A 13223-nucleotide genomic window follows, 5' to 3' on the forward strand; every position below is an offset into this window, starting at 1 on the left:
AAAAAAAGCCTCTGTTCTGTTTGTGTGTGTGTGTGTGTGCATGCATGCCTGCAGGTGTATACATGTGGGGGTGCATGAATATGTGTGTGCAGGTGTGTACACATGCTTGTGTGTGTGTGTGTGTGTGTGTGTGTGTGTGTGTGTGTGTGTGTGTGTGTGTATACAAGTCTACAGGTCTGCGTGAAGGCCAGATATTGTTTTCAGGTCTGCCTCAATGACTCTCCACTTTAAAAAAAATAGAGTCTCGCTGCCTAGGTAGGAGTTCACTAACTGAGCTAGTCTGGCTGGGCAGCCAGCCCTATGGATCCTTGCTCTCTGTCTCCTCGATGTGGGGGTAACAAGTTCCGCTCTACACCAGGCTTTTACATGGATGCTAGAGATCAAACTGAGGACCACATGCTTGCACAGCAAGCACTTCATTGGCTGAGCTGACTTCCCAGCCCCACCCTGCTCTTTTTAAAAATATAGACAATCGCTAAGGGCCAAGAGCAGCTTTGACAGGCAGACACACTTCTAAACTGATCTTAGAAATTACCCATTTCATCTTCACACAAAGGTGTCTTCAACAATGAAAACAGTTTGTGTACTCTAACTCCTGCAGACAGTTTAAACCCTTTGCCCAAGCTGCATGGCTGTCTGTATTCATCCAGAAAGACTTACAGTCTATGAGTTTTCCCCAGACTTCAGTCCTGATGGCACAATGAGAGACAGCTCGTGAAAGTTATGCCACCATGTACCAGCTGGGCCACCTTCCTGGCGCTTCATGAAGCAGACGTGCTGCCTTCAGGTCATGGCACCCACAGACACAAGCCAAGGATCCTTCCCTCCTACACTCCACCCATTTGTCACATACAGGCATGCTCCATTCTTAGCAAGAGGTCAACAGTCAATAGTTATAGTAATGAAGGTCTTTACTCTAGTGTGAGAGATGAGCCTTGGCAAGATCCAAGGGAGAAACTCTGTAATCCTACTTAGCAGGGACCCAGTTCCCAATGGAGGCCAACTCTGCTGACTCATCAGCAGAAAGGACATCACTGTACTCATTTTATCAAACAAAACAAAAAATTTTAAAAACCCCTTTGTTGTGTTAATAAAAGTATTAGAAATCAATACAGCTTTAAAATCTCTAACCACAGCTGTCTTATAAGCTCAACCCTGAAGTCAAACAGAGCACTTGTTGCCTCCTAGAACTGCATGCTCAAAGGAACAAAAACTCCCAAAGGGGAAGAAATATACACACACTTAAATTTTATCTTCTGGAGCTTTTCTTTAATTTCCATTCCAAGAGCTTCCTCCTGAACCAGTTTCCAGAAATCCTCGTAGTCGCTCATGTTCTTCAAGATCCCACATTTGGTCAGCTCGTTTTGCAACCCTATAATCTTATTTCCAAAGAGAATGGGCATATAGATAAATACATACTTCGGAGCGGCATTTTAAATGGCAAATTGTAAGCCAGAAGAGGAGTGAAAATATAATTGTGTTTCTTCTGAGCATCAGAGTGTAACTTCTGGGTAACCTCGGCTTACTCAGCTCAGGCCGACTGTCAAGAGGGACCCAGAATTAATACCACACATCACGCTTTTGAAGTTTTCTCTCCCTAGATTCTGTGCATTCACTTACATTTCAACAATTAAAGGGACCAACCAGAAGGCAGGCAGCTGGAATTCTTTTGTTTGTTTGTTTGTTTGTTTGTTTGTTTGAAGCTAATTAGTAGCAACCTGAAATTAACACTAGGAGATGCTTGGCTGGAAGGAGAGCTGGTCTGAAGGCATCCAGAAGTGAGCTTCTGGCATTACCTATCCTCTGTGACCTCCAACCTCAACCCTAATAGGAGCGTGCTATTTCCCATGCCTGCCAATTTAGCAGAAAGGAGCCGTTGGGATGCTTCCTCTTTCAAGTACCATTCTGCTTTGTAGGCACAGAGGTCCATCTCTAAGGGACACTCTTGGAGGAGTCTCGGACACATGGAGGAACAGCTGCCACCAACACTGGCGTGGGGAGAAGCCTCCTAGGGACCCGGGAACTTGGAACTTGAGGGAAGCCAGTTTGTGAGAAGACAAAAGTACCGTTTACTATTCTGAATGGCTTTTATATGTGATTCTAGCATCAAGTAACCAAGCCCATAACTGTGATGGAAAGGCCGTTCCAAAGTCACTTTCTTTCCAAGTGCAAAGATTAACCCCTGGACTTCTTGGGCAGCCTCGGGTAAGGGAATCTCCTCTGGAAGCTGGCAGACACAGAGCTTAGCTGGAGTTCATGGCTATTATGAAACATAATGCAGCCGGGGGGGGGGGTACCCGGTGGGCTCATGCCAAGGTATGTCCCTGAGAAATTATGCCAGGCAACAGATCTGGTATAAAGGGGCCTTACTGGGGGAAGGGAGAGGAGTAACAACCTGGGAAGGGGTGGAGGCAGGAAGCAAGCATGGAGGACACACACACACACACACACACACAGACATAGAGCAGGTGAGAGAGGGGACTCAGAGGACAGAAGAAAGGGGGAGAGAGACCGCCTAGAACAGAAAGAGCTAGGTAGTCTTTTTATACATAGCCTACACCAGTGCACCTGGCATCAGGCAGATGATGGCATAAGTCACTGCTAGGTCCCTGAGAGGAGCCTAGTGGAATGGCCTATAAACTAACAATGCGCCTGGCACAAGAGACCATCGGGTTTGATCTGATCTGTGGTAGGCCTGAGCAGGCTCTTCTGCAAGACAATGTGGCCTGAGATTTAACAAATCCAAGAGTAAAATAAAATCGGCCATGCACTGCCCTCTAGCTACGGGTTGGTTGGCATTCACTCGTTTGTTTTTGGATGATCAAACTGCATCTTGCATTCCACAGACACCACCAGATCCCCGTCTAAACTGGTTTTCTGTGGAGACTATGGACTACCTCAGATTCAGCCGTGGCTTTCTAAAGAAAGAACTCTTACCCCCTCTTCAGGAAGTGATTAAAGGACCAGAGCTGGGGGTGGGGTGGGGGTCTGCTTACTCAAGCCTTAGAGCCTTAGAGAGGCTCATGGGTGTGTAGAGCTTGAGTTAAGAGGTGTTGGGTCTCCCTCCCCTCGGCCTGTTGGGCAGGTGATTGGCGGTTGTCTCTGGTGGAGGGATTTGTGACAAATGCCCGCCTCGCACAACAGGGAACAGGTCCCCCTTTCCTGGGCCTTTGGGATGCGCAGTGTACTCCTGCTCACAGGAGTAGATGCCGGGGGTCCTGTCTTACCAGGTAGGCGTTGGACCTGGGAGGGAGCCCGGTTGAGGCCTTGGGCGGGGATGCTGGCCAAGCTTCGGGCTGCGACTGCAAACAAGCAAAGAAAGGTGGTGAGCTAGGCGAGCAGTGGCCAGGAACAAAGCCTCAGGCAAAGGAGAAGTAAACAAGCAACCACAGGAAGCCATTAAGCAGAGTAGGCGCTAATGAGTGCGCGGCGGGGTCCTGCGCACCCGCCCAGCCAAAACCACCGGGGACTGCCTCGCTGGGCAATTTGGAGCCCAGAGCCCTGCAGGCAGGCTATAAACCTGTTTGTAGTCTCCATCGGTTCCCCCTTCAAGTTTGTGTCCTTAGGGGTGAGGAGGAAAGACCCATCGGATGCTGTGATCTCTTCTCAGGACCTGCAGTTGCAGGGGGCAGATGGGCTACCAACTCCAAGGTAAAGGACTGCCTGCCTCCCCAGCCCCCAACCCCAACACACCCTGCTGGCCGCAGTGGGAGACCAGTGGTGTTAGGTCCACCTTCCAGAGTCTTTTGAAACGGTTTCTCCTTCTAAAAGAAGTCATTTGACTTCCCAAACTTTCCTTCGAGTTTATGCCAAGTTGTAAACTATGCTTCCAAGTTGCTTAAAGGAGCAGTGGCTTGTCTAAGAGATTTCAAAATGCTTACTGCAGGGCTAGAATTCTTCCACGGCAGGGCCAGCCTCTTGCCGAAGCTGTAGGGGCGGGCAGCCCTATTTCTAAGCGCACATTTCGAGCATCCTCAGGGATACGGGTCCTCATACTTTCTTGTCCTTACAGCAGCGACACCCAGTGGCTATCCTTCGCACCTGCCATTCCCGGTCCTGGGTACCCAGAACCTTAGCCTCACAGGTCCTTCTCAAGGACGCGTCCCCCCAGACCACACACACACAGAGGTTTAGGAATTCCCAGCCTTTAAAGCCCTCGCATCTGAGATGGTTCAGGAAGTGTGTGAGAAAACCAGTTGAGGATAAGTTTCAGCAGAGCTCTAGATGTATGTGCAGAGCTCTAAATGTATGTGCAGATGTCTTAGAATCGCTTAAAACTAGTTTAGGATCCTTTATGGGAAGATGGGGGTATATCATGTAAGTAGATCACCATAAACACCTTAGTCATATTTAAAGAGCCACAACAAATCACTTTCAAAGACCCCAGTAGGAACTGTGGTAAAGAGTGGGTGTCTCCTTAAGGTTCCTGAGTGAGCCTGTGCACACATACCTTGCTGGGGTCCCTGAGTGTGTGCATACATATGTGCACACATGCCTTCGCTTTCATTCCTATCAATTCATTTTGCTCAATGAAAATAAATTCAAATATATTTTCATTTGTATATTTCATGTGCATTGAACATTAGAACAGCATATTACCAGTTTGTAATGGAACTTCTGACATTAATTTTAAATGAACTAGCAGGAATTTAATAGAGGACACACACACACTTTTGGTCTTGGATCTACAACTTTTTGAATTCTTGGATTCAGTGCCGTCTTCAGCCCCTAATGCAGCTAGGAGACATAGTTCCTAGTAATTTTACTTAAGATATCACAGTACAGGTGTGTGGTTTGCAGTAACTCAAAGTGCTTAGAAATTTTAAAACATCAGATTTCCCTACCTTACCAGCCCCCTACAAACTTATAGTGACCATACTCTCCCGTGGTCCACTTCCATGTGACCAGGCAAGGAACAGAGAAGAATAACCACCACCCAAGGAAAGGGTGTGCGCCCCACCCTCCCTGCCCTCCTCTCCTTTGAATATATGGGGATTTTTTATTTGTTTGTTTGGTTTTGGTTTTTTTGGTTTTTTTCCAGACAGGGTTTCTCTGTGTAGCCCTGGCTGTCCTGGAACTCACTCTGTAGACCAGGCTGGCCTCGAACTCAGAAATCCACCTGCCTCTGCCTCCCAAGCGCTGGGATTAAAGGTGTGCGCCACCACTGCCCAGCTGAATATATAGTTTTGACAGGTTCCCTTCTCATTCATTGTGAGAGCCCTCTCAGAACAATGCAGGGCATCCAGAGACTCTTCCTTACACAAATCTCAGGTCTCCTGGGAGGTTCTCCTTTATTGTTTGAGGACAGTCACACTAATTTCCCAGAATTCTCCACATTGGATCCTTAACCTCAAAAGAAACTCAATAGCCTGGTGGTTTGTTGACTTATATCTGCAGCTGGAATTTTCAAAGCCTCTATTCCACACCCCTTAATTCATTTCCAGGACACACACCTGAGAGAGAAGTTAAATCCTTCCACAGGATGGTGAAAATTCAATTACTATGGGAAATTTCAGCTCTCAGCTGTTATAAATGTTAGTATCTGTAAGCTATATTTTTATAAAATAAATTCTGCAATGCAAAGTTTGACTCTTTCAGTAAATATATTTGTTTTGAGGGGTGTTTTGTTTGTTTGTTTGTTTGTTTCCCTGTGTACTTGGCTATCCTAGAACTCATTCTTAATATTAGGTGAGTCTCAAACTCAGAGATTACCCTACCTATGCCTCCCAAGTGCAGGGATTAAAGGTATGTGCCACAACCACAGGGCTGACTCAATACCTTAAGAAAATATTTCCCATAGAAACATAGAAAGAAATTGGTAAATAAAAAATGTTTTTTAAAGATCTTTGTATGCTGTGGTAAATTGTCAAAAACTTAGAAAAAGTTAGCTCTGGCACTGGTAAGAAAAGTAGGAAGGCAGAGGATGGGGCGGGAGCGATGTTCAGCTACAGAGAGGCTAGTCGGGTTTCCTCCCCCTTCAGAGAGACCTCTGGCTCCCTGAGCCCACCACTGGCAGCTCACAACCTGTTACTCCAGCTCTGGGAAACCTGACCCTATCTTCTGGCCTCCAAGGGCACCCATACATGCACACAATCACCCATGAATATATGAATACACATAAAATCTTCTTAAAAGCTAGAAGTCAAGAGAGCAATTCTGTGATGTCAGGTAGGTACCCTCTTTAACCTGCCCTTAAAGCAGATGTCACGATTTACTACTGACTTAACTGGATCTCGGATCCCAAACTGGAACTTCAGCTAAGATTAGAGTGAAGATTTCTTTCCAGTGTAAGCACAGCTACACAGGCTGCGGGCTGTGGTCTTGTGGAATGATAACCTGTTTTACTGGCAAGCATGATCCAGCCTTTATCTTATTGACCACAATGTAGTCTTCATATACCAACTCCTTTAAATGCCTTTTCTCGTTTTTTAAAAAAGATTTATTTATTTCATGTATATGAGTACACACTGTAGCTGAACAGATGGTTGTGAGTGTTCATGTGGTTGTTGGGAATTGAATTTTTAGGACCTCTGCTCGCTCCTGGGGTCTCTGGTTGGCCTGCTCACTCCAGTCAACCCAGCTCACTCAGGCCCAAAGATTTATTTATTATATATAAGTACACTGTAGCTGTCTTCAGACACACCAGAAGACGGTGTCAGGTCTCATTACAGGTGGTTGGGAGCCACCATGTGGTTACTGGGATTTGAACTCAGGACCTTTGGAAGAGCAGTCAGTGCTCTTACCCACTGAGCCATCTCACCAGCCCTCCTTTTCTTATTTTTGTTAGTTCTTTCAGAGTCTTGTACAATGCATTTGGATCATATTTACCCCACCCCCTTTTCTACCCCTTCAACTTTCTAGATTTTTATTTTTTTGTATGTTTGCTTTAATTTGTCAAGTACACGTTATGCTGCCCATACACTCACAGAGTTATGGCATTCACTAGAAGGTGGCCTACCCATCAGGGGCCACACCCTTTGTCTTGGTTAGGGCTTTACTGCTGTGAAGAGACACCAAGACCAAGGCAACTCTCATATGGACAACATTTTAGTGGGGCTGGCTTACAGGTTCAGAGGTTCAATCCATTCTCATCAAGGCAGGAGCATGGTAGCATTGCATCCAGACAGGCGTGGGGCAGGAGGAGCTGAGAGTTCTCTATCTTCCTCTGAAGGCTGCTAGGAGAGGACTGTGTGTCTTCCAGGCAGCTAGGGTGAAGGTCTTGAAGCCCAGGCCCACAATGACACACCTACTCCAACAAGGCCACACCCACTCCAACAAGGCCACACCTACTCCAACAGGGCCACACCTCCAAATAGTGCCACTCCCTGGGCCAAGCGCACATTCACAGGAACCACACCCTTAAAACTGACTCTCTCCCCAAGCAAAGGTCAACTACCAGTAGCCCTTAGCTAGGGGTGGGAGGGACTACATGCCACCTCCTCTCCTCAGTGCTGTAATTTTGTCTGAGCCTGAGTTTTGTGCAGAGTCTCAACTGCTGTGGATTCTTATGTGCAGCTGCTGCCTTGCTGTGTCCAGAATGTATTGTTTCTGTGTAGTTATCCACCACCTATGGCCCCTATAATCCTTCTGGCCCCTCTTCCTTGGGTAAAAGGGTTGTGATGGAGGCGTCCCAGCCAGGGTTAAGCCTTCAGCATTTCTTATTTTCTGTACATTGGTCAGTAGTGGGTGGCTGTTAATTGATTGCCATCTACAGCTGATAAAAAAAGCTGCTCTCGTGATAACTGACCAATCCACTAATCTATGGGTGGGTTTCCAAAGGAAAGTTATCAGTAGGAGTCAGTCTCTGAAGCCCATGACCTGTCTAGCTACAGATTCTTGGCTCCAATATGGGATTTGAATTGGTGGAGTGGGACTTAAATCCAATCAGAAAATGGTTAATCACTCCCAGGACATTTGTGCGACTATTGCACCAGTAGACATGTCCATCCAGGCCAGTTATGACCACAGCTCAACAACATTCTTGTCTGGGTAAGGCTGATGACTACTTTCCTCCTCTGTTAGCGTACATAGCATTTTCCAGCTCTATGAAAACTATCCAGTAACGATGAAGCTTCCAAGTTAGTACCAGCATGATTTTTCCATGTTCTTTTTTTTTTTTTAAAGATATATGTTTCTTTTATGTATACAAGTGTTTGCTTGCATGTATGTATGTATACCACAAGTGTGCGGTCCCTGTGGATGTCAGAGAGGGTTGTCATAACCCCTGCAGCTGGAGTTAGAGATGGTTGTGAGTCACCATGTAGGTGCTGGGAATTGAACTTGGGGCTACCAGAAGAGTAGAGTGTTCTTAACCACTGAGCTGTCTCCCTAGCCTCTTTCTGTGGTCTATGACTCAACTATGTGGTGTCTTAGGAATAAGGTCTTACTGTCAAGTTTTGGAGGATGACTGAGAGCCTGTAGGTTGTGGGTCCTAGAGCATCTGCCTGTAATGTTTGTGGGTCTAGGACTTCAATGACTAACAACTCCAAAGGAAAGTCAGTCTTAACATCTAACTTATCCCCTTGGCAACTAATTTGTTGAATTAAATCTTTGCCGTGCATATTTTTTAAGATTTATTTATTTTACTTTGTGTGTATGAATGTTTTATCTGCATGCATGCATGCATATGTAGAGAGAATATCTGTGTATTGTATGGATGCATCACCTGTCAATGAAAAAGCCTATGACCTATGGCTTAGGCAGGAAACAGAAGGTGGGACATCTGGGAGGAGAAAGAATTCTGGGACAGAGCCAGGCACAGGAAAATGGAGGAGATGGACACGTGGTTACCTGAGCACAGGTAACCAGTCACATGGCAGAATGTAGGTTAACATAAATGGGTTTTCTTTAGTTATGATCTAGTCGGAGTAGAGCCTAGCATTTGTAAATATATTTTGAGCTTGAGTCTTATTTCTGAGAGCATGGGCCTGGGAGGAAGAATCGGGCCTAAGTTCTACAAAATGGTGCTTAACTTACAGCACTTAGAACTCAAGTTTACAGTCTGAAAAGGCCAGAGTAAAAAGCTGGAAAAAATGAGGCTAGCAGGACAAGAGATCTGGTCTCTTAAAAAGAAGGGAGGGAGGGAGGGAGGGAGGAAGGAGGGAAGAAAACAGATCAAAGCCAGAGCCTTTCAGAACAGTCCAAGATGAGCCACTGGGAAGGAAGTTTCCTAGCCAAGAAGCAGAGTGATAGTATGGAAGGTGGTTCTTAAAAGGAGCTCCTACTAAATTTAAAGGCAGAACACAGAAGGTGGGGTTTCTCCCAAAGGCAGAGCGCAGCAGCCTCCAAGGGGGAAGAACCAGGCTGCCGTTTACACTCAGGCTGAAAGCAGCCCATAAAGATGGCAAAATCTGTGGAGACTTCCAGGAGACCATAGATGTGGGATGAGCCACTTCAGGTTCTCCTAAGCTTGGTATGGCAAATGGGAGTTAATGCTTTGCATTCATGGTGTGCAGAAAGGCAGCCCTAAGTTGGCTGCCCCTCTCCCTATAAACAAGGGGACAGGGGTGTGGCCAGGCACAGCCCAGCTTCTGAACCGCAGACACAAGAGACAGAGACAGGCAGATCTCTGAATTCTAGATCAGCCTGGCTTATACAACGCGGCTGATAGGCACAGCCACTTGCAAATGACAGTCTAAAATTAGAATTGTCACATTTCTTTTTCCTTAAGGATACTGTGTAGGTTTTTGCTTAATAATTGGTAGAAATATCCTTTATAGTTTAAAAATAAATATGTATCAACTTAAATGTATGTAAGGAGAAAGGGGAATATAGGTGTATTTATCCACATACATATTAATCACCAAGGAAAGGAGAAAGAAATGGGAATTGGTATAAATGTTTTCAAGCTTATATAGCTAATAAATAAATCCTGGCCTTTGGTCTCAATATTTGGGAGACAAGGCAGGGACAGATAGGTTCCTTGTGAGTTTGATGACACCCTAATCTACAAAGCAAATCCAAATCAGCCCAGGCTACACAGAGAAACCCTGTCTCAATTAATAATAATAATAATAATAATAATAATAATAATAATAATAATAATAATAATAGCTTTAAATTATTTTGTTTTAAATTATTACAATGAAGGTGGTTATAAGTTTTGTGGTTGTGATGGTATTATAAATCCTCTATGAGAGAGGTCAAAATAGATCAGACCTGTGTAAGAAGGAGGCTGCTGGATTAAATCAGTCCATACTCTTAATGACTTTAGGCTGCTAGGCCAAGGATTTGCTATGTTAGGACAAAAGCTTTGTGTTTGTGTTAACAGAAAAGAAGAAATGGATCTATGTTTTTAACATTTATTTGAAGTATTGTGCTTATATAATTCTTAAAGATGCAATATAAAGTTCGAAAGCTGCTTTCACAAACTGTTAGAGATGATAAAAGGCAAAGTATAAACTATTATGGATGGTTAAGACATACAAATTAATAGTCATAGTCAAACTCATGGTTATATTAGATACTAGCTTAATTAATTACAATAAAGTGTTTTTAAGGTTATTCAGATAGTATATAACTAAGAATAAACAATGTTTGACAATTCAGATGTAATATAGAGAGATAACTGGTCTTCAGTAACCTCAGAGATCCATAGAATATGGCATTTAAAATTATTTCATTATTATAAGATCTTTGAACTATGAATCAGGTCTGCTCCTGACAGTATCTCCATTTCATTTCAAAGAAGATGATGAGCATCAATAACTTCCATGTGGAATTGCTTCAACTGTGGCAAGCTAGCCCACCAGGCAAAGAAATGTCCTAACTTCATCTATAGACAAAATGCTGTCCAGAAAGGACAAACGTACACAGGAAAGTCAACTGCCTAACTCTGCCAAGACATACTAAGCAAGTCCTTCATAATTCCTGCTTCACAAAAGGTCTGTTGGCTGTTCTGGGCCAGAAGGCTGAAGATGAATGCTCCAACATTATAGAGAATATTGGGGCCCTATCCAGGCAGTCAGCAATCTCTGTCATTTCTATTATTTTTGGAAGCTGTGTTCCAGCACTTCCTATATACTCAGACAATATTTATTCCTTCTCAGATCTCTGATGAGGCTAAAGACTAGACAGTCATAGTCTTACAATAAGCTTAAGTTGTTTAGGACTTAAAAAGATGTTTTAAGTTTAAGAAAGTATTTTTAGGGCTGGAGAGATGGCTCAGTGGTTAAGAGCATTGACTGCTCTTTCAGAGGTCCTGAGTTCAAATCCCAGCAACCACATGGTGGCGCACAAACATCTGTAATGGGATCTGATGCATTCTTCTGGTGTGTGTCTGAAGATAGCTACAGTATACCCATATAAAAGTAAATAAGTTTTTTTAAAAAAATATTTTTAAGTTAATAATACAAATTAGGATAGAAATTGATTTAGATGCAGAACTGTAAGTACATCAAGATAGAATAGATAATTGAAAATTTTCCTTAATTGCCAAATACTATGGACATTATAAATGTCTATCATACCTTATAGTTTTCATAATTGTTTCATAATCATTATAATTGTATTTAACTTATATTTGAAAGAAAGGGAGCCTTTTATTGGACTAAAAAGGGGAATTGTAGAGAGAATATCTTGTGTATTGTGGATGGATGCATCACCTGTCAATTAAAAAACCTATGGCCTATGGCTTAGGCAGGAAATAGAGGTAGGACATCCTGGAGAGAGAAAGAATTCTGGGATAGAGTCAGTTGCAGTTGCCGGAAGATTACTCTGGGAAGATGTGAGGAGATGGACCCAGGGTTACCTGAGCACAGTAGCCAGTCACATTGTAAAATGTAGGTTAAAAATAAATGGGTTATCTTTAGTTATGATCTAGTCAGAGCAGAGCCTAGCTATATGGCCAAGCTATTCATAAATATATTTTGAGTCCGAGTCTTATTTCTGGGAGCATGGGGCTGGGAGGAAGAACCAGGCCTAACTTCTACATGCATGTGTACATCTGCCAGATTTCCTGGAACTGCAACTATAGATAATTGTGAGCCACCATACAAATGCTGGGAATCACACCCAGTTTCTTTGCAAGAGCAACAAGTGTTCTTACCCTCTAAGACATCCCTCCAGTCCTTGTCATGTTTAGTTTTTGTTTCTGTGGGAACTGTTTTCAACTTTGTGAGCAGTGACAATGAGAGATACTAGACTTGTAAGGTGTTTTCATGTCACGGTGTGTTGTTTCTGCTTCCTTATCCTTGGGTTCTCTTATGGGTGCTGCTATAGAAGGAGGAGCGTGAAGCCCACTCCCTACAGCCCAAGCTAGACAGCTTAAAGCAGCCTGTCACTGTCACAGTAACAATGTATCTGATGCTGTTTTTGTGAATGGAGAAGATACTTTGAGAATTTACTCAATAACGTTTGTATACTAGTATCAATTCAATTGTAAGAATTTAGCAGTTTCCACATTTACTGTTTTATTTATTTGTTTGTTTGTTTGTTTGTTTGTTTTTGGAGACAGGGTTTCTCTGTATAGCCCTGGCTTTCCTGGAACTCACTCTGTAGACAAGGCTGGCCTAAAACTCACAAAGATCTGCCTACCTCTGCCTCCCAGTGACAGGACTAAAGGTGTAAGCCACCACTGCTCGGCTCCATTTACATTTAAATTATTTTCTTTTTTTTACATTTTTTTAAATTTAAAGATTTATTTTATTTATTTTATGTGTATGAGTACACTGTAGCGGTACAGATGGCCATGAGCTATCGTGTGTGTGGCTGCTGGGAATTGAACTCAGGACCTCTGCTGGCCTTGCTCGCTCCAACCCCACTTGCTCTGGCGTAATTCACTGTAGCTGTCTTCAGACACACCAGAAGAGGGCATCAGATCTCATTACGGGTGGTTGTGAGCCACCATGTGCTTGCTGGGATCCGAACTCAGGACCTTTGGAAGAGCAGTCAGTGCTCTTACCCGCTGAGCCATCTCGCCAGCCTCTTCTTTTTACATTTTTTACATTTCGTTGGCTTATTTTAAAAACTTTTATTGCATTATGATGAGAAAAGTTACATGATTTCAATTTATCTGAATTTGTTAACATTTAAGAACATATTTTAAGTAAATAGAATTAAATCACATTCTTGTTTCCCTTTTGTACCCCCACTCCTCCCAAGACCCCCCTTCAATACTTACAATATCTTTTTTTGTCATATTCTTTAAAATGTATGAAATATTATAACAATAAAAATGAGTATTATAAAAGTTGTTTGATATAAAACAACAATTAATTTAACAA

The 13223-nt window shown here is 43.4% G+C and overlaps 1 protein-coding gene across 1 annotated transcript in view; it reads right to left on the bottom strand.

Moving 5' to 3' along the window:
* The window catches only part of LOC116078801, a 54733-nt gene that overhangs the window by 33147 nt on the left and 8363 nt on the right, over window positions 1-13223 (bottom strand). The window contains exons 2-3 of the mRNA XM_031354117.1: window positions 3228-3302; window positions 1241-1379 (exon numbers count right to left, since the gene is read on the bottom strand). Coding sequence (XP_031209977.1) covers window positions 1241-1379; window positions 3228-3302 — 214 coding nt within the window. The remainder of the gene's footprint in view (window positions 1-1240; window positions 1380-3227; window positions 3303-13223) is intronic.

Source organism: Mastomys coucha, unplaced genomic scaffold, assembly GCF_008632895.1.
Source record: "Mastomys coucha isolate ucsf_1 unplaced genomic scaffold, UCSF_Mcou_1 pScaffold5, whole genome shotgun sequence".
NCBI classification, from domain to species: Eukaryota; Metazoa; Chordata; class Mammalia; order Rodentia; family Muridae; genus Mastomys; species Mastomys coucha.